Genomic DNA, 22,126 nt, shown 5'->3' on the forward strand with positions numbered 1-22,126 from the left:
AACGTTGTGATGAGTGAAAGAAAAAGGGGGGGGGGGAATAGGAAGTGGAAAAACCCCTGACTTGTTGCTAGGCATCCGGTGCAGCCACAGCTCCGCTCCCTGGCTGCTCGCAGCTTTCCAGTGCTCAGCGCCAGAGGGCCATCTTCCTTTCCTCTGCTCTGAAGCTCTGCACCCACCAGGGTCCCCACCCCACCGGGTCCCTCTCTTCAGAGGACCCCAGTTACTACAGTGCAGGCTCACGCAGAACTGGAGCCCGCAGGTCGCATTGGGTTCCCTGAACCTTAGGGATTTATTTATTGTGCTGAAGAAGGGAAGGAAAGGAGGGAAAACAAAACAAAACAAAAAGGGGAAACAACAACGAAACTTAGGCAGCGGAGCAGCGGGAATAGCAGCCTTCCACGGTCCCGACTGTCCGGGGAGCATCTAAGTCCCCGCCCTGGAAGCCCCGCCCCCCGGCCGGGAGGGCGCGGGGCGGCGGGGTGGGGCGCGCGGGCGCCGCACTTACCATGACTGTGGCCGCGGCCGCGGCTGCCTGGGCGGCCACCGCAGCTTGGTTGGCTTGGTGCTGCGCAGCTTTGATTTTGGCCTGCAAGTGTGCAGGAGGGTGAAAATATTTGCATTTCTCCCTCATGCAACGCCCCTTTATGTAATCCATACAAACGGTTACGGTGTTGTCGTTTGTGTCGATCATGGTGCTGTCTGCCGGGTGTGCGAAGCGGCAGTCGGTCTCTCCCCGGGCGCAGTTGCCGCGCTGGAACTCCCTGCATACCTAGGACAGGAGGGAGGAGAGCGATGCGGGAGGGCGCCTGCGGGCCAGCGCCGCCTCCCCGAGGACGAAGGGGCGCCTCCCGGGCTTCTCAGGGTGGCTTTTGTGCCTGGGAGCCTAAGGCTTTCCTTATCCATCTCCCAGGTTACAGAATCTCTGACAATAATCTGACTTTTGTGTTGCCCCCTTTTTCTAGGGGGAATATTGAAGCTGAGAAAATAATCCGAAACCTGCAAATTAGCTAAAAGAACAAAGAAAAACCAGCAAAGCCTCCATCCATCATGGCCGGTTGGAAGGTCACAGTCTCTCTGTCCCCAATCTCCTACCTGAAAACACTCTGGAGTTGCTATAGAGTTTTATTAATTGATTGGAGAGATAATATCAGGGTGGGTCAAGCTACCATTGGGGTCCAACTCCAAAAAGTTATAGGGAAATGAGGTCCGCACTCCTTCCTCCTCCCTCTGGGTGGATGCAGGACCAGGAGGCCTGCTGCAGTCTCCCGCACCTTCTCTGCTGCTCTACAGAGAGAACTTATGCCTAGGATCATCAATAGCAAGAACTGCAATATCCGAGACACCAAAACATTCATCTTAAGATGATGACTATATTATTAGTTTTGACAACCCCAGAGATTAAAAAAAGAAACAGAAAAATATGCACAGAGATAAAGGGTAAGACAAATGGAGGGAAGGAGGATAGAATTAGAATGTTGGTTTTTGAAGTCTTTTTAATCCCTAATTCGCCTGAAATCTCAAGTAACTAAAATTTTCCATCCTCAGATTTTGGTGGATCAAGATTTTATTACATAAAGAAAGATTTCTTCAGAACTCAAATGGTTTTCTTTTTTTCCTTCCTTTCTTTTTAATGCACCTCCTGATGGGTCTTACTCAAGTGACTCATGGACAACATTAAAGAAACAGGCAGTTGGATGTGATCTTAATTGACTTCTTTCGTTTTCTGGAAAAGTATTCTTAATTATGCTTTGGACGCAGACAACTGAGATGAATAGTGTATGCATATTACTTATGAATTAATTCTTCCTTGCCTATAACTATCAGCAGGGAAGGATTAGTAGGATTGTAAGTTATTTCTCCTTAGGGTCCAGTTTCATAGTCAACATGTGTAAGTGGCGGTGGCCATGAAGGGTCACTGACAGGAAACCCAAGTCTTGTGAAAGTCAAACACACTTGGGAAATAGTGTTTCACTGACCAGTGGCCAGGTGAGATTGAAAAGTAAACAGGATAAGTCATGAGTGGTTAACCGTCTCCTCCTACTCTGGTATTAACATTCCATCTTTAGTTCAAAAAAAAAAATGTGCAAAGTACAGATTACTAAGCTATTAGCAGAGATTCTGAGTAAGCCTTTCTCTACAAATGGAACGATTCCTGTCTGTGACATCATAGGTGTAGACCAGCATTTGCCCAGGGTCTCTGTATACAGCTGACTTCATTCCTGGTTTGAAATGAACTGAAACTGCTCTGCTCAAGTCTCTGTGAATCATTTTTACATATCATTGTCCACCAACTCTGTTGGGAGGGACTACTTGTTCCCAACTCTGCTGATTTAATTTGTTTTCTGGAACAGGCATGCACGGAACACTAAAGCTCTGTGGGCCCCAGCAGGTGGAGCCCCAAACACTTTTCCAGTACCCTAACACATCTATTCAATATTCACAGGGATAGGCTGCATCTTTTCAAAACAGGAGCGATTAGAGTTTGCATTCTCCTCATCTAGAGATCCATATACTCCAGATTGAAGCTGAGTAAAAAAATATACATCTTTAAAAATATTTACAGTTTGACATTCTGAATCCTAAATCATCCACAGGATATTAGGATGCAAACACTCTGTTGCCCTCAAGGTTTACTGGGTTAATATTTAAACAAGCACACACTGGAAGAATATTCTCTAATGATCCAACCTTCTATGTATACACAGATTACCCAACAGCTTAAATCAATAATGTAATTAAAGGAGGACTTTGAAAAATTTGTCAGGATCTTTATACACCCTGCTAAAGTTCTTTGAATATCATAGGGACATTGTGGTAAGGTTAATAGATGAATTATCTAGCTCTGATTAAAGAGAAAGTTTATTTAACAAAGTGGAGAAGGATCAGTTTGATTCACAACGTGAAGATTTGTGTTTTATAAAAATATAGACTGTTTTCTTAGAATCTGTATAACACTTTAAGTTAAAAAAAAAACTCAGTTAATAACTCAGTTTATCCAGCTTCCAATTCCCACTGTGCACCAGTGAAGCCACCAGAGATGATATTCTGGAACATACTAGAGCAGGTGTACTTGGTTCTTAATAATTTGAAATATGTTCACAACAATTGGTTATTAGTCATGATCCCACTTGCTCCAACCCTTGTCTCTGACTGTCTCCCACTGCCCTGGTTGCTGAGCTTCTGATCAACTCCAGAATGTTCCAGGATCCAGTAAGGGTTTGTGCTGGGCAACAGGAGGAGGCTATCAGAACTCGGAGCCACTTGTATAGCTTGAATAGTGATTGATTTCATATTCTATTAGTTGAGAAATATTTTGCCCTTATGCACATAGTCCACACAGCTGGTTTGTGCCTATGTTAAAGTGATTCCTTTCCCACAGACTAATTTTCTTTATACCTGGCATTCATTTCAAACCATACAATGTTGAGTGGGTGGGTTTGGGAGGAGTGTGTGTATATGTGTGCATGGCATTTTTGCAGAACAGTTTTGCAGAATGACCTGACAAGCATTTGCCTACACAGAAGTGCACTTTCTACCACAAATGCATCTCAAAACACAAACATAATTGAAGTACCTCCAGTTTGTCAGTCCTGAGAAGTTTCTGAGTTGCAGTTGATCCCGGGACAGTGACAGGTGGACTTCCGGGAACAATAACAGGTGTGGTGGGTAGAATTTCCGTTGGGACTAACCCAACTCCAGGGGTTACAGGTGCTAAGTAAGGAGCAAAGCTAATAGCTGTATTTGTCCCTATGGCGGGACCTACAGGAAAAGTGGGCTGTTAAAGGAAGACAACACAGGAAAAAGGTAAGAGTCAAACTTCAAAATCACCAGCAAGTGTCATTTGAGCAAAATTTATTCATTGTATACAATATTTTTTGTTAGTTGCATAATTCAATGCTGAATTGTAAACATTCATTAAACATCTCTTTTTTGTTTTCCTTAATATAAATGAAAACCATATAGATTTTCTTCCCCAAACCATGTACAAATATAGAAGAAGTTCATAGAAACCCATTTACAAGAAACAGAGTAGACCTTTGTTCTCATGAAAGTGTTCTCAATAAAGGAAACGATAATTACCACTCTAAGCATTCATTGTTTCAAACGATTGAACATTATAACACTAAAGCAGTAAAGCTTATGGAATACAAACTGTCTTTGATTCTCCCACACATCTCAAACGGAGAGGAATAAAGAAAATCCAAGATTATACCTTGATTTTCAAGTTGACCAAATTTATGCATTTTCAAATAGTGTAGCTATTGGGATTTTATTTGTGCTCAGAGTTGCCAGTATATTTCCACATTCCATCTCTACATATATTCCCAAAACTCATATGCGGTTTTCAAGTAGACCTACTATGTTTTGCTGTAGCTCAAGACGCCTCATCTAACCTTCCCTTCATGAAAGGCTGGATGAAAGAGTTTGAAAATTGTCAACCAACAAATTTTTCAATGAACCCTTAAGTCTTGGTTTGGTTTCCTAGATCACAAAATCAAGACAATTGTGACAAAAGTATCCCATACTTTATTAAATGTGTTCTGTGTCACTGTATTCGTGTAGGAAGTATAGAGACTCCTATACTCTTGTAAGAGGAAATACACTAGTAGGTCATGGAGATGATTTTTTAAAAAGCTCTTCCTATAAATATGTAAATAATTCTGCCTTCCAGAAAAGAAATTATGTACATGTGAGAACAATGAACCTTGATTCACTTTAAAGAACCACCATTAAAAATGTAAGATTCCAAAGATTTTTCTTAGAATAATTTTTACATTGAATTAGACCTGAATGGCTCTTGCTGTTTGTTTGTTTGGTTGGTTGGTTTTTATTTGTGGATGATTTTAACACACTTGTTTTCAGGATAAGTTTTCAGCCATTTGCAATCATATGTTAATGCAATTTTCTAACATTGAATTATGCCATTCTGTGTGTCATTTCCCTTCTCTGTTCATACATCACAGATGACCTTGTTGTCTGTTTGTGAGTCTGAATGAGTTGTTCAAATGGAAAAAATAACAATCTTTGTTTAGTAAACACATTTTTCTTTACAATAGCTGAAAAATCTCTTATAAATTGTCATGTTAGAAAACAGTGAATTATTGGTGGTTGTGTAGGGATTCTCAGAGAGGCTGAAGAGCCTTTGCACAGTGGCTGGGGCTGTGCTTCTCACGGTCTTAGATGGCGGATGCTCAGTCCTCCCTGGAGGAGCTCTTAGATCTTTATGGCTCAGGCAAAAAATTCGTTGTGAGAGAAAGTGGCAACGTGAGGTCTCAACATGGGAAATAGACGGCAGTCAGGATTTTTTCCTCCTTTGACTTTCTACAAAATTTTATATATGTGTATTATGCACTTGAGTCATAATTATAACAAGTTGTGGTTTGTCATCAACTATAGCTTTTATAATTTAGTACTATTGGAAAAGAGCCAAGGGATTTAATAGTGTAAGGACTAAGTAATGTTAGGATCTTAAAAAAAAAATCAATTCTGAATGGTCATAAATCAAAACACATCAGTGATTCAATGTATCGGTTGTATCAGAAATGCCCGGAAGGAATTTTTAAAATAGAGTTAAACTCTGAGTACTAGGTCTAGGCAGAGACCTTAAAATGTGTATTAACTTTTTTTTTTCCTACATGGTCAGGTGTGTGGAGAAATTTGGGAACCAGTGTCAAAAATGAGGAATTAAAACAGGTAATAAAAACTTGTACTAAATGAGTAATTTAACTCAGAGACTAATTATCAAAGTAAACATTTAGAGCAAAGAGCTCTCTCCCATATCTCCATCTTGATTTTCTGTGGAGGCAAATTCCCAACCATCTCTTCCCATATATCAGTAGGGCAGCATAAATACAGGTTGTGCCTTGACCATCAACAGGATGTGAGGACTTCAAAACTCATCCCCCAGAACCTTTTTGGATATCAACTAATCTGTTCCAGTTAGCCAAATCTTGCCTTCAAAAACATGTCGCTTGTTCATCTGATTTTATGATCTAAAATGAATGCCCTGGTATGTTTTATTGATGATAACTAGCATGTAGTTCACAGAGAAATATGTTATTGAAAAGTAAAAATACAGATTTTAGACAGTGGGAGGTTTACATTTAAATCCAGTGCTCTGCCACTTATTCCACGCCCCCCTCCTGTCCCAACCCCAGGAAGAAAACTAACCTCTCTGAGCTTTAGTTTTCTCATCTGCAGTGGGGAGGAAAAGCCACTTAGCTGAACAAGGTGCTATTTCTCGTCAACTTCCCATGGTCCAAATTTAATAAATAGCCATTGTAATAGTGTAAATATCAGTACTAATAACATTTTTTTTTTTTGGTCTCAAATTATCCAATGCTTTTAAAACAGAAATGTAATCAGCATAGCAATATACTAAATAGAAGTTTAAAGTGAATTAAATGGTAGCAAATATCTTCTTTTTTGAAATAGGAGGTGGGAAATAAATGTTTTCTGTTATGTGAAATTAAACGTTAAAAATTCTCAGGCTTTGCAAAGATAGATTCAATTGGGTGTTTTTCTTTTATTTTATAGTGTTTTTCATTGAAGTTGATTAGTTAAAAATTACAGCAACAGTCGTTTGCTGAGATGTGCATTCTGCGTTGTTATTATGACGGACTGTAATACTTTACATCTGTGGAAGCTTCTGGCATTCTCAAAGCCTTCCTACACATACTGTCTTCTTTAATCTCCCAACACTTACAAGAAGCAAGTGTGGGTGCAGGCATGCACAGTCTCCAGGTGAGAGCAGGTTGGAGACACTGGAAGGAAAATCCAAGGTCGGTGCCTCGGAGAGTCAAGGCTTTCCAAGCAGCCAGGCGCCCAGTCTCAGGCTAAGTCCACTCTTCTGCATTCCCTAGACTTTTGCCATATTTCTTAAAAAAAAATAGAAAGGTGGGGGGACCAATATATTGGAGGTCTGAATGCCTCTGAGCACACAGAAAGCCGTGTGTGCCCACCGCCAACCTGAGCCTCCTACAGACAGTAGGAGCTGCTCCCTACAGCCCTGTGGGAAACTGCTGCCTTGAGAAAGTGACTCCTAGGTCCCCTGGTGGAAGGAGACTCTGAGCTGTGCAGTCTTTGCTGACAAGGCATCCTGGTGTCTGAACTGGGTTCCCCGCAGGCAGCTAAGGGAAGAGCAGGGCGGCACCTTTAAGAGTCTGTTCCCAGAAGCGGTGGCACCCGCTCTGGCTGGGAGAATGAGCCTGCAGCTCTGCATAAGTGCTGTTGCCACGCTGCCTGCCGGAGACAGGATCCATTTGGTCCCTGTCATCTCTCGGCAATAACCCCCAGCTGAAAAGGCCAGAGGACAAGATCTGCAAAAAGCTTTCTGGAAGAAAATCGCTTGTGAAATGCCCGTCTTGCCGTTTCCTCCCCGTTCTCCTCTCCAAGTCCGTGTGCTTCTCGGCCCCCCTCAGCTCTATTTCCCCAGCACATGACATCTGTAGTTTGGGGTTCGCCGGAATTGGCTGGGGTCCAGAACACACAATGCATTGTAGGTCAGAGTCAAGGTTAAAGGTCTAGGCTTGGTCCCCAGTGACATGGCACGGCATTGAAGGGTCTCCAGTAAGGGGGTGACAGGATCCTACGCAGGTTTTTAAGATTCTTCTGATTCTATACATAGGATATACTGGAAAAAGTAAGGGTGGAGGGTGACAGATGAGGAAGGAATTGCTGATGCGGGGGCTCCGACGAGGGTGCTGGGAGGGAGAGAAGAGGATGGTTTCAAAGGCAGATGTGCCAGGACCTGCTGATGCACTGTGTGCCAGGGCCTGCTGGGTTGGGTTCGGGATTTCATCTCGATTGTGCCACTTACTGAAATGGGAAAGTAGTGGAATAAAGAATTTGGTTTTGAACATGTCAAGTTCGTGTGCGAAGTTTGAAGGCGAGTCCAGCAGGCAACTGGCTGCGTAAGCCTGGGTTTCAGAGGAGTGGGTTAGAACGGAAGCACACTTTGGGGGTCTCAGCCTGTAAATGACTTACATTTGGGAATTAATAAAGCCATGAGAGACAGGGTAGATAGGAAGAAACATCCAGCCTGGGAATCTCTACCTACAACAGAAGCTTGAAATGGGCACAGGAGACAGAGGCGTCAGAGAGGCCTGCTCAACATGGATCCTGTGTGCTGAGGGACACTGGGGAGAGGTCTCAGCTAATTCAGGCTGATACAACAAAAGACCATGAGCTGGGGCCTTTTAAACAACAGAAACTGATTTCTCACAGTCCTGGAGGCTGCAAAACTCATGATCAGGGCACGGAGGGCACTTTCTTTCCATAGACGGCTGCTGCTGGCTGTGTCCTCCATGCAGAAAGGCCACTGCATCTCTTTTCCTAAGGACACTGCCACATTCAGGAGGGCTCCACCCTCATGACCTGATCATCCCCTCCCCAAAGGTCCTAACTCCAAATCCCCTCTCCTTGAGGGTCGGGACTTCGATATCTGAATTTGGGGCAGACATACACATTCAGACTGTAGCACCAATGGAGGTGAAAATGACCACTGGTTTGGTGATATGGAGGACTGGTCAGAGACTCGGTGGAACCTGTTCAGGGCCCTATGAAAGGAGAAGTGGAAAAGAATATCCTTAACGCTTTAACGAACTTTAGCCCAGAAGGAGACCTAAAGGAAGAGTGGTTTCTGGTACTCTATGTTTAGCTATTTATTTGTCTAAGGCAGTTTCTGCATCTTTTAGCTGTTTGTGGCAGCTGTAGACAAATTACTTGAGGGCTTAAAATAACAGTTATTTATCCTTCCTCAGTTCTGGAGGCCAGAAGTCCAAAATTAGTTTTGCTGGGCCAAAAGCAAGGTGCTGGCAGAACTATACTCCCTTTTGACATTCCGGGGGAGGATTGTTCCTCGGCTTCTATCTTCTGGTGGCTGCTGGCATTCCTTGGCTTGTGGCCACATCAGTGTCTGCCTCTGTGGACGTGGCCTTTCTCCTCTTCCGTCCGTGCCAACCCTCCCTCGGCCTTTCCCTTACAGGCACACTTGTGATGGCATTTAATCTGGAGGATCTCATCATCACACATCTTCAGAGACCTTGTTTCCACACAAGGTACCCTGTATAGGATTCAGGCACTCTGAGGGCCATTATTTAGCCAAACACACCGTACTGGACAGTAATGAACTTCTGAGATTCTGTAGTGATTTGCTGGTAGAATCGATGATTTTTAGGCTTGTCACATTTTTTATTTCAATACTTCATGTGATTCAGAAACCGCCACTGAAATATTTAAATGAAATGTGCTTTTTTTCCCCCACAGAGAAAGGGTGATTATTTAGCTTCTAATTAATATTTGAAACAAATATATAAACAAAACTTTCAAAAATCGTTCAACTAATAGTTAAGAGTAGGAATGGAATTTTCAGAGTAATATTGCCATTGAGTCAGAGGGTCAATTCTTATTAAATTCTAAATAATTAGGAAGCACATAGTTCAAATGAGTGAGATATATAAGGTACTGTTACTATGTTGACCTGGCTGGTTCTAAATTCATTGCCGTAGACATTATTTAATATATATAACTATATTATTTTAGCATTTAGGTAATTTAATAAAATAATTTATATGTGTGCATCAATAAAGAGAACCATAAATTATACATGTGTGTAGTTTTAAATAGAACCATTTAAGTGCCTATTTTTGGTACTAAATGTGTTTAGAACTCTGTCCTTGTTAAGTCTGGACATCTGGGCTAGCTGTTACTTGTCCTGCGGATACACTTAATGGAGACCTTCTCCAGGCAGCTTTTCTTATCCAATCCCATTTTTTCTTGGGCCCGACTCTTCCTTCACCCTCTCAGGTATCTGTCTACCTGCAAAAGGCTGAATCTTTCTTATCTTGGAGTTGCCTTCCTCTGGCATTTAATCTTGGAGTCCCCTTCACCTGGCATTTAGTCTTGATTCCCCTGCAGATCTGGTTCCTGGCTACTTTGTGCAGAAACCTGGAGACAAGTAGAATTGCCAACAACCTGCCCGACTCTCTCCTCCCTTCTTGGCGACCCCTACTCTCCCCAGTCCATCTCACAAGAACACAAGAAGAAAATTTAACTCCAGGGTAGCTTTTCATTTGGAGACTTTTCCTACAATAAGGATTAATTTTTGTAAATAGGCCTTTGTGCATGTATTTTTTTTTAAAAAAAGCAAACTTAATTCACTGTGGCTTTGTTTAATTCACTGTGGTCATTTTTTTAAAAAAAAAATTAACTTGTTTTGGACAAATCCTTCACAAATGTAAAAGAAGCCCACTGAAATTGGGGTACTCCTGGCCCCCAGGGCCTCATTCCTAAAACAATATCCAGACCTTTAAGGAAGTACTTTCAACCCTGAAACCAGAGAGGAAATACTGCACAATCCATATTCACTACGTAAGTCTCTTGGGCATTTGACCTGTGGCCCTTGTCACAGCTGCCACACCCTTTGCACATCTGGGAGAGACAGGAGACAAGTGATGAGGCAGTCTCCTGGCTGGGAGCTGCCTCTGACACCTCTGTTGGGGGCTGTTGTCTGGCTCCAGTTGGAGCACGCTGTCGAAGGCAACCCAGCTAAGGTGTGAGTTCAAGTCACAGCTCCACAATTCGTTAGCTGCATGACCCTGGGGAAACCCTTTACCTCCTGGGCTTTCCCACTTTCCTCATCCCTCAGGTAATGCCAAACACATCCCTGTCAGCTGCACTCCTACAAGCTGATAGGCATCACAACCTCTTCAACACACGCATTCTCATCCACACTGTGGATAACTTCTGCTCTGGCAATGAGGAAGAGTTTGAGTGACGCAGATTTCCCAGATACCGAGTGGAAATTGTCTTTGCCCCTGATTCTACCCATTTTTCCATTTAAATTTAAACCAACAACAACTTTTTTTTTTTTTTTCCAGCATCTACTGTGCTTCAAAGCTATTTGCTCTGATTGGAACTGAAGTGACAGAGCAGGGAGAGGCCAGGATCACCGTGGCACGCCCGCACCAACAGGTCAGCCCCAGCCCGCAGAGAGACAAGGCCACTCACCACTGGATGAAGTGGAGTTCCTGGGAACATGAACTGCATCTGCTGGGCGAGCATTGCTGCTGCCGTTTTCTGCTGGATCAAATTGTTCCTCCCATTAATTTCTAGTTGAGTTTTTAAGTGTGTCGGAGGGTGAAGATATTTGCAGTTCTCTCTTGAACAGCGGCCCTGTAAAATGCACACGTTCGGTTAGGACTGGTGTAAGCAGCCTGCAGAGCCTACATTGACCATCTGACCATCACAGCTGTGTGTGTGTGTGTGTATGTGTGTGTGTGTAGGGATTATGTGATTATCATGGCTGCTTGAACCGTTGAGCAGAGAAGATTCATCTCTTCTCCCCCTCCCTCCATCCCATCCTTCCTCCCATCCTTCTTCCTTCCTTCCTTCCTTCCTTCCTTCCACCTTTCTGTCTCTTTTTTCTAAATCCTAACAAGAGACTCCAAATAAATGTGACTGCTGAGAGTAGAGAAAGAACGACCTTCCAGGCAGGATGGACGGCGCAGAAGGGCCTATTTACCACGACCTGTCAAAGGAGTCTTTGATCTTGCTGTACACTGGTTTGTATATGATAGAGTGAAGTCAAAATATGAAAAATTATGTGATGGATTTGTGCACTGAGGATAGGAGTGAAATTTCAAGTGTGTGTTCCAGATGAAATGAAGATATTCCTGATTTCAATCTGCTGTCACAGAGACAGTGGCAGCACGGGAACCACATTTCTTAGTAATGGACACTTACGTGAAGAGCGCAGGCATTAGCTCAGAGGGCCACCTGCAATCTATTACTCCTCCACCTCAGATCCCCACCCCACCCCATGGCAGGAATATCAAACTTAATGTCATTACACTACCTAGCAAGGTGTGCTTATGGCTACAGTAACATTTGGACACTGAATCTGGCAAAACAGAAAAAATAATTAGGTGACAGGTATGCAAACAACCACTCCTGAAGAGTAATTACATATGGAGGTGTTTATACTTCATTTCCAAGTTTTCAGATCTACCCATTGTGAGAATCACGTTGATGTGTGAATCATGCAATTTCTAGAGAAACAACAGCACACTGTGTTAGCCACTCTGATTATTATCATTCCCTAAAGAATTATCCTATTTGCAACCAGGAAGAGAGACTATAGGTTTGCTTACCAGATACAAAAATAATTTTAAAAAGCAAGCTTTGTGGGTCTGGGGGGAATGGGCTTGTTTACCGTCCTCCTAATTCTGAACATCTGGAGTCTCCCTCTGCCTCCCACTATTTTCAACTGCTCTTGTGGCGGTTCAGGCTTCTTTGCAGGGCGGATCTCCCCTCCCTGACACACAGAAGGGCGCATGTGGGTCCCCTGCTTAGTCCTGGTGGTCTGTGCCATCAGCCTGTGCTGCCCCAGGGTCTACTCTCAGCAGAGGTGTCTCCATCTTAGGGAGGGTGACGAGGCCGATGATGAAGACCTCAGAAGAAATAGGATGTCCAGTGAGAGTCTGTAGCAACGGGCCATGTCAGCATGTCTCCTTAGTCTCAAGTCCGTACCGCAGATGTTTTATTCAGTTTCCAATGTACAAATGGACATCCTAGAGCAAGTTCTGGAAGGTCTACTGCTACAGGAAACCAAGTTAAACAATCTGGGAATCCTCTTTCTCCCTCGGCTTCTCTCTGCAAATCTGCTCCGTCATCGTTGCTGTTTTGATTCTAACTTTACGTGTTGCCTTGTGACTTGCCAGAGTCCCTCCTGCCCCACCAACTTGCTTCCGGCAGCTCTTACTTTATTTCTCTTTTGCCCCTCCCTTGATAATTGCCTCAGTCTCTCCGTTTGTTAAGATCAAATCTCTCAGAGAGCATTCAGGTTGGGCCCCGGAAGGTGTGTGACCAGTCTCTGAGTTGGCTGCTTTTGTGTCACACACCCAAAGCTGATGTCATCTGTGCTAGAAGGTGTTTCATGGGACACGAATCATAGCTACCACTCATCGGCTGGGGTGCAGGAGATTGAGCAGAATGGCATTTCTTATACAGGGGCTAAGCACCTTCTCTCTGTAGCAAAAAGCACTGCAGTGGGCCTCTGTCACCCAGGAAGGTTCACGCGTACACGGGCCCTCAGTCTACATACATAAACGTTCAGAGGCTCTGACAGAGGGCTGTGGGAAAGCAGAATCCACAGAATGGGCATGGAACTAGTGAGTTTCCACATTTCCACCAGCATAGCTGTGTTCACTCATATAACTGTTAATTTGATCACTACTCTTTTAATGTAATGCCTTGTAGCAGCTCAAATTTCAATTTTGTGGGAATTTTTGGTTTTCTTTTTTTAAATATTTATTTTTTTGTTATAGTTATAGTTATAGTTATAGGTGTTATAGACACAACACCTTTATTTCACTTATTTGTTTTTTTAAGTGGTGCTGAGGATCGAACCCAGCGCCCCGCGCATGCCAGGCGAGCGCACTACCGCTTGAGCCACATCCCCAGCCCCCCAATTTGGTTTTCTTAATCAATGATTTTATCCCTTCATATTCCTGGGATTCCTGGAGAAATATATACATTATTTTCAGCTTAATAGAACATGGTACACAACATCAGATTCATAATTTATTGATGGGAACTTATTTTTCATGAGAATTAATGCAATTTCCTAAGTTGTCACACACTGGGAGTAAGGAGAACTATTGATAACGTTTGTGCCAGGCAATTTATGTATGGTTATCATTTTCTCCTTACAACAGCAACAATGATCCCTATTTTACAAAGCTGCTGGGATGGGATCAGTACAAGAAGCAAGTTTCCTAAGGTCATAAAACTGGTAAGTGGAAGAGCTAGACTTTAAACCCAGGTCTATCTGACTCAGTTCCATCACTATGTGATGCTATTTATTAGCAACAGTTAAAATCCTGGGAAGATAAAAACTAGCACTATCCTTCACAAAACAATAGGATGCATAACAAAAATTTAAATATATTTAAGTACATGTATGAGGATTTGGGAATAGAAAAGAATTATCTGCCTGGCCTATACATTGATAAGGGGACAGGGTTCATACCTGGCTCTGTCCTTTCCTAGCTGTGTGACTTTGAGTGATTACTTGAATTTTTTCTTTCTCTGTACAATGAAAATACTTATTGTGTCTTCCTCTTAGCTCTGTTGTGCAATTCATTGAGTTAACACATGCATAAGGTTTAGGGAAATGCCTGGCACATAGTAAGCAATGAATAAATGCTATTAGCATCAGAAATATTTGTACATGATATTTTGTTTACAGGAAGTTGAGGGTCACAGATTTTATAGTACTTTGATTGGTCTCTGGTTCTTTCATACAATAAGCTGTCACATCAAAACATGATAAAGGCTACTTAATTGTACTTACTCAATTATTTATGATTTGAGTTATTTTCAATTTCAACAGGATATTTTTGCAAGTATTCATATTTAAAGAAATAGCCCTGAACCCTAGTTCAATCTGATATTAGTATTTTGAAGAATATTTGTACATGGATGTCTGAGACATACTAAATCAAGCACTGGAAATCTCTAGGAAGCAGGATTTTATTATGAGGCCCTATAGGATTTTTTAAATCCTAAAGGAAAAGCTACTGTCAAAATCTAATGAGCTATCTGACACAGAAAACAATTTTATCAGGACATTTTCATGAAGGCATAAGATTTCTCAGGACTTATATCACTGCGTCAAAACTGTTGACTCTCAAAGCAAGTCGTCGTAACAAGAGTGAGAGACCGCTGTGTGCAGAGGTAAAGCATCTTCGTACATTATCATGAAACAAAACAGAGGGTCAAAAATACTCCCTCGCGTCGAGTCCAGGGGATGAGGACGGAAATGTCTTGGGACAATCTTCCTTGTGGTTGGTAGGATTTGTTTCTTGTTTCATTTTGACCTTTTCCTCCCTTTTATTTCATGACCAAGTACTGTCTGCCAAGAGATAAAGGAAGGGGGGTCCAGCTCTGGGACAGGGGTCTTCTGCTGGTTGAAGGTAGGAGAGAGCCATGCTGTGGAAAGCCTTAGAGAAACAGGAAGAGGGATGGGGTGGGGTGGAGCGCAGGCCAAGGAGACGGGCTCACTCCAAGGCCTACTCTGGAGACTGCCGCTCACTGGTCACACAACCCTTAGGGGCTCAGCTCACCGGGTGGTACGTGCCAGCTGTAGAAAGGGCAGGTGGTGGTATACATCTAAGTCTCATTCCTCCATTTGTTCAACAGACATTTCTTGAGATCCTACTGTGTGGCAGGCATCACGCTCAGTGTTATTTAAACAAAGTTGGGTAAGGGAGACACAAGACACAGTGTCTCCCTTCCTGAAGTCTGCAGGCTGGTGGTGAGGACAGAGGTTAATGAAATAATGCCACGGATCACTGTCTAATTACAAATTGCTGTACATGTTCCAGAGGGGGATGCTGAGACAAAAATGAGAGGTCAGAATTGAGACTCTTGGGTCAGGGAAGGTTCCTGGAGAAGTGACATTTAAGCTGAGACCTAAAGGATGCCTGGGAACCTGGCAAAGAAGTGGGTGGTAGTCAAAGGGTGTGTGTTTATGGTCTGTGTGTTGTGTGTGTATGGCGTGCAGTCATGTGTTGTGTGCACTGTACATGGATGGATGGGTGTGTACTATGTGTGTTAGGGAGAAATAAAACGTGAGAACACTGAGAGGAGAATATGCTAGGGCTGTGTCCCATTTGGGAGCCTGCAAATGGCTGGAGTCCAGAGGGGTGTGGGTGGAGCTGGAGAGAGAGAGAGCAGAGGAGGCAGAAGCCAGAGAACTTGGAGGGCCCAGGTAAGCAGTATGGGCTTCACTGCCTTGAAGGTTTTCAGCAGGAGATGAACACCATCAGATTTCTGCATTACAGTACATTTAAATCTTGCCTGATTATTAGATTTTATATTTCTGACTTTCTTATAGTTCATATAGTTTGAAGATCACTTGATTAAAAATAATAACAGAGTTCTGACAGAGTCCACATTAGGTTTGTACAGCGTATTCTACCTCCCCAAATAACCTCTACTCCAGGAATATTTAGATGAGAGACGACAGTTAGAATCAAGTTATAATTTCAAGCTGAATTAAATTTATTAAAATAAGCCACCATGGAGGATTCCAATACAGAGTATGTGTTGATTCTCAACAGGATGAAGAAAGAAACTAAATGACTGTAATGTGTACTTGGCAGAACAACAGATCGGAGCTATCAGAGTTACATGGCCATTAAATTACATGGCACAGGATGGGGAAAAAAATACAGCTTTGGCTAAGATTTCAGAGTCAGGTTGGTGTGAGAGAGAAAAAGCATAGCAGGAAAATGAGATTTTTCTAATTGCTTATTTTTAAACAGTAATTTTTAGAATATTTTCCTAGTATGCTCCTTACAGAAAAAAGCAAATTAAAATTTGTAAGCACAAACAAAACAGATTCAAACACCTCCCTCTAACAATAGGAGGTTTGGCCCATAGGAACTGCCGAAGATGACTATATCCTAAGTATCTTCCATGGGAAAAGTAATAGATGTTAAGGAGCCTGCATCTGAACAGCTATTAAGCCCCTGCTGTATGTGCTATATTACTTGGTTACACGACTCCTTAGGGGCTCAGCTCACTGGGTGGTACATGCCACACGACTCCTTAGGGGCTCAGCTCACCGGGTGGTACGTGCCAGGTGTAGAAAGGGCAGGTGGTGGTATACATTTAAGTCTCATTCCTCCATTTGTTCAACAGACTTTTCTTGAGATCCTACTGTGTGGCAGGCATCACGCTCAGTGTTACTTAAACAAAGGTGAGTAAAACCAGGACACGGTGTCTCCCTTCCTGATGCCTGCTCCCTCTTAATCTTCTCTTGGAGAAGCAGGTTAAAGTAAGGGTTAAAGAACAGTCTCAGAACTGGACTACTGGGACTCAAAATCCAGGTCTGCTCTGGTTGTCCTGGGTCCTTGGGCAAGTGGGACCTTTGTGGCCTCCAGCTGCCCCATCTATAAAGTCAGGAAAGTGGGGATAATAGTTTCTACCTCACAGACTTCTGATATGGATTAAAAGTTAGTTTATGCAAAGCATTTGAACAGTTCCTAGCACATAGTAGAATTCTTAAACTTTATATTATTATTACCATCATCATTATTCCTATTAACCCCTTATTTGCATAGTGGATAAGAATACCTGATATTTAAAACAAATTCCCTATACTTGTTCAGTTTTTCTAATAATGTGCTCCAGTCTGGCGTATCTACCAAGCTCTTGACCCCTTCATTACCTTTCTTTTTTTTGGTGCTGGGGATTGAACTCAGAGGTGCTTTACCACTGAGCCACATCTCTGCCCTTTTTACTTTTTATTTCAAGACAGGGTCTCACTAAGTTGCTTAGGGCCTCCCTAAGTTGCTGAGACTGGCCTTGAACTTGTGATCCTCCTGCTTTAGCTTCCCGAGTCACTGGGACTCGAGGCGTGCGCCCTGGCGCCTGGCAATCCTTTGTTATTCTTGTTCTCACGCCCAGTGCCAATTCTGGTCATTGATCTCTTCAAAGAGCCTCAGATCTGTTTTTCTTTGATATCTTCTCTGTTGAGACTTGCCAGAGCTATCACCATGATGTGACTCATCCAGAGGTTAAAGCAGCTGTGGATTATAGTTGGAAAATCTTTGGAATTCTGGTGGTGTTTTCATTCCACAATGGTGTGATGTGAACTTTTACGAGTCATTTATTTCAGTCTGTGCCTCAATTTTCTCATCTGAAATGGGGGTGATCCTATTTCCATATCTCCCAACAGTTGTTAGAGCCCAAAAGCAGTTGCTCAGAGAAAAATATAAATTGCCAGGCATGGATTCCACATCCATTTCCCCCTTGCAGTTCCCAATCGAGCCACATAAACGGACAGTTACAGAAAAAGGTGGCACTGGGGACGTCTGTTGGCAGTGGTCCACAAGTGTTTTCAGAATCATGAGACGTCTGTGTGGCCAGGTAAGAGGAACATCAGTGGCAACGGCAGATTCAATCAGAAAGGACTCTGTCCTGGTGGGTTCTTAAGCACCCACAGCATGCACAGCTCAGAAACAAAGAACACCATCAAATGCGCGGGAAGTGGCTTAGCAGAATCTTCTAAATGGCTCAAGTGGCTGGGTGAACTAGACATTCAAAGCCTCAGCTTCCCCAGAGTTTCAAAACCTCTCATTGAAAAATCTCAAGATTTTTGAAGGTGGTGGGTGAGGGGGGAATAAAGGCTGGGATCTGAGTAGGTGAGCCAGTTTTTATAGGTTCGTAGTTTTTATGGGTCTGAGTCAGGTTGCTAAGGCCGATGTAGCATTTGGCCTGAACCTCCTCTTCTTCCTCCAGTACATTTCCGGAAGGATATGGGCAAGTAAAAGTGTCGGGGAATAAAATGGTTATTTACATCAGAGCTTAATTTATAACATTAACTATGGGACTGAAATAGCTCCCCTCTAAGGCAAGTGACAGATGAGGCTTTTAGGCTTCTTTTGAATTTAAATAAACTAATTGAGCCACATGAGTTCTTGGTGTTATTAGTTCCAACTACATAATGTAGCAAATAAAATACAACCACATAAGGGCATTGGGATTAGAAGGAAACTGTAGGTTTGGGGAACCATTAAAAGCACATGATAACCAGAACTCACATGAAAATGAATGATTTCCCATATCGACATTATGCAGGAGCCTAAAAATAGGTCCTTTCTGTTTCTTATTGGGTTCAATTTATATTACAATTCGTCTTTTATAGACTATAACGTCTTGGTAAATAGCATAAAATGTTGTACTTATTAAAGAGAGAGAAATGGGATATTTACCATCTTCCCTTCTCTGGGATGTGTTCCTTTTTCTCTGCTGCTTCATGAACAAACCGGGTAGAAAGAGACAAGGAGGCTTTGACAATGTGGACTGATGGGGAGTGAGCAAAACCCACAGGTGCTGACAGGCTGACCTGCAATCCACCGGCCGCAGATGACGGCACCTTTAGGAGTTTAGGGAGGATGAGGAGACGCGGGACTCAGGTTGCATAGGTAGTACCCAAGGATGTCGCACATATTCCCCTGAGATCCACAGAAGGCCCAGTGGCTCCTTGTGGGGCCTCACCTTGACTATGGGTGCAGCTCAGAGCTCTCCCTCCAGTGCAGGGATTGACCCTCTTAGAGGCAGGCACAGATGCTTGCATCTTCTCATCTCTGCATTTCCGGGTAGGGCTGCTTGCAATCAGCAGCGGGTGGGGGAAACTTAGCACAGGTGTCTTGGGAATAGATCTGAGACTCATTCATGATTATGCCCTGTTCCTGTTGGCATTGGCCATTTCAAATAAATAAAATTAACAAATGGGGAGGAAAGGCAAAGAAGGTCCATTGCTTGCAGTTTACCATTTCAAAGCATATTTAAGCCCCTCTTTTTTTTTTTTTTAAGTGGTGTTAGGTTGCCTGGGCAATATCAGTCTCTCCTGCTACTCTGCCTTGTGATGGGGGGAAGCTGTTTATCGGTTTGAGGAAGGGGCTTACTGGTAAGGATAATTCATTCTCTTAATTTTTCATGTTAAAATTGAAAATGTGCCAGTTAAGAGAAATTGGTGAAACCAAAAATAGCCCCTCTGTCCTCCAGAGATTCAAGGAAACAAACTTCTGGGCACCAGATGCTTCATTTGGAATTTTTTTTTTTCAACTAGAATATAAATGTCTGCTGAGTCACAGAGGGACATCAGTTAGTGTGGACTTTGGTAACCAAGCAGCCGACCATAGAACGGGTCTAATAGCTGTTGGACTTCATGGTATCTAGATGTTTCTGACACCACCTTCATAAATGTGTGCTTCTCTTCAAAGCCCACAGCCCCAGGACCCTCACGGTGGACACCCAGTGCTTGTCATCCAAGGATCTTTCTCTCCTCCTCTACAAAGATGTACTCACCCCTTTTCTCTAAGTGCCAAACTCTGTGTCATTAAACGGAAAATTAAACCACAGAGAGATCAGCACCACGACCGGAGAAGTACAGGGCACAGTGGAAAGCCATCGTAGGGAGCTTCCCTAGTTCAGGGCCAGGGGTGACTCCAGATCTTTATCAGGTTCTTATCAGGTTATCAGATTATGTAGTTGGGGTAGACATAGGGGTAAGTAAGTGGTAGTCATTTGCAGAATTAAAACAAGCCAGGATAATTCCCAGTCACTCTATGGGATTAAATTCCTGAGGCTTCATAAAGGTCTTCTTCATTTAACACCTGGAATAAAGTAAATGCTTAATAAACACGGGCTGCTGATTTTATCACATGTGTCATTAGTGATTCTAGGAACTGGCCAACTGTTTAAGTCAGTGGTATCTACAGGTATCTACAAAAAGGCCGCCACCTCACATACCAGCTGTTGTTGCCCACTCTCCCAGTCTGACTTGAAATGCTCCCTGAGAGCTGGAATTAGGACAGTGAGAGACAGTCAGACCTGTAAAGGCCGACATTTTTTTTACTGGCCACGCTCCTATAGACCTGCACCACTTATCAACACATGGGAAACTACTGGTCCACCTAGAAAATAGCCCTGTCCCAAGCCTGGGTAAGCTCAGTGCTTCTCCCACTTTCTGGTGGCTCCAGGTCTCCCCCACATGTCAGCACCTCCCACAGTTAGAGTTAAACTTGGGGACTTCCAGGTAAACTATTTTGAATGTCACACCTGATGATAAATACACTGTGACAAAGCCAGAGTGTAGCGTCCTGGTTGCTGGGAAAGCTTCTAGGAGGAGGTGGGAGGAGGGCTGGGTGCCAGGTGACTAGAGGCAGGGTAGCCAGGAAGAGGAGGAAGACTGGGAAAGATGTGGGGCAGAGAAGGCAGGCGGGTCTAAGAAGCACACAAGGACACAGTACTCCCCTGTGGCTGGTGTATGGCCTGGTCTGGGATGACCTGCAGCTGCCCCCAGAGGGGGAAGTTGTAGGGCAAAGCACCTGGGGCCTTGCATGGTCCTGATGCACCGGTGAAGGAGAAGGTGAGGGAGTTGCCCAGGAGAGGTGGGGACTTGGCGGTGTCTCCATCCTTCCTGCATCTGACGGCTGGTTTTGGAGCATCTGCTTTATGCCAGAAACTGGGATGAAACTGCACACAGGACACGAAGCTGTGACCCTGCCCTGGATAAAAATAGCAAGGACTTACATAATACTGTAGGTATCATGTAGCAGGCAGTTTCTAAGTGCTTCTTGAAGATCAATCCCATTTAATCTTCTCTACAAGCTCCTAAAAGAGGTGCCATTAACAGTCCCATTTTATGGGATGAAACAGAGGCAGAGAAGGGGAAATAACTTCCCAAGGTCATAGAGCTAGTTAGCAGCAGAGCCGGGCTGCCTTCCAGGTAGACTGGCCCCGGACTCTGCCGTCACCCTTCCCCAGAGCCCTTTTTAAGAAACTCACAATGGAACATTCATATCACACCTTACAAAGCATTCTTCACACACAGTATCTTATTACAGCTTCACAACGTTCTTGTAATATGTTACCCCAGTTGAAAGGGAAGGAGAAGGAGGCTCACCGAGACTTAAAGGTACTTTTCAAGGTCATATTATTAAAGTCAACCAGGGTTACATTCAGGTGCTTCCTGACTAACACATTCCCCCTCTCCACTACGCCCTGGGCTCAGTGAAGGGTAGCTGAGTCACAGATTTGGGGCTCAACGTGAAAGTTTTGCTTAAAACAAAATAGGTGACCTTGCATGATAATGAACTTTAGGGAGTTGACACTGGTCAGTCAGTGTTCTGGGTTGAATTGTTTCTCCGGAAAAGACACATTGAAGTCCTAACTTCCAGTACCTCCGAAAGTGACCTTATTTGGAGACAGAGCCTTTGGGGATGTGATCAAGTTAAAATGAGGTCATTAGGGTGGCCTGATCCAATAGGACTACTGTTCTTTTCAAAAGAGGAAATTTGGACACAGGGACATGTGCACACCCTGAAGACAATGGCCCTCCATAAGTCAAGGGCCTTCTGAGGCCACCAGAGTACGGAGAGAGGCCAGAAAGTGACCCTTCCTAGAACTTTCAGGGAGCCTGCCCTTGCTGACGAATTGATCTGGGACCTCTAGTTTTCAGAACTGTGACAGCATAGATTCCTGTTCTTCTGCACCATCCGGTTGATGACCTAGTCACAGCAGTGCTGGGAAATGGACCCAGTCACCT

General features: G+C 43.5%; 1 protein-coding gene across 11 annotated transcripts in view; it reads right to left on the reverse strand.

The window, feature by feature from the left end:
• The window catches only part of Mbnl2 (muscleblind like splicing regulator 2), a 151,131-nt gene that overhangs the window by 40,841 nt on the left and 88,164 nt on the right, over positions 1-22,126 (reverse strand). For all 11 annotated transcript variants that reach the window (XM_015484146.2, XM_048800734.1, XM_048800732.1 and 8 more), the window contains 3 exons: positions 11,011-11,175; positions 3,575-3,775; positions 506-769 (listed from right to left, as the gene is read on the reverse strand). In XM_015484146.2, the coding sequence (XP_015339632.1) occupies positions 506-769; positions 3,575-3,775; positions 11,011-11,175 (630 nt within the window). The remainder of the gene's footprint in view (positions 1-505; positions 770-3,574; positions 3,776-11,010; positions 11,176-22,126) is intronic.

This window comes from Marmota marmota, unplaced genomic scaffold (assembly GCF_001458135.2).
Source record: "Marmota marmota marmota unplaced genomic scaffold, marMar, whole genome shotgun sequence".
In the NCBI taxonomy this organism is placed as follows: Eukaryota; Metazoa; Chordata; class Mammalia; order Rodentia; family Sciuridae; genus Marmota; species Marmota marmota.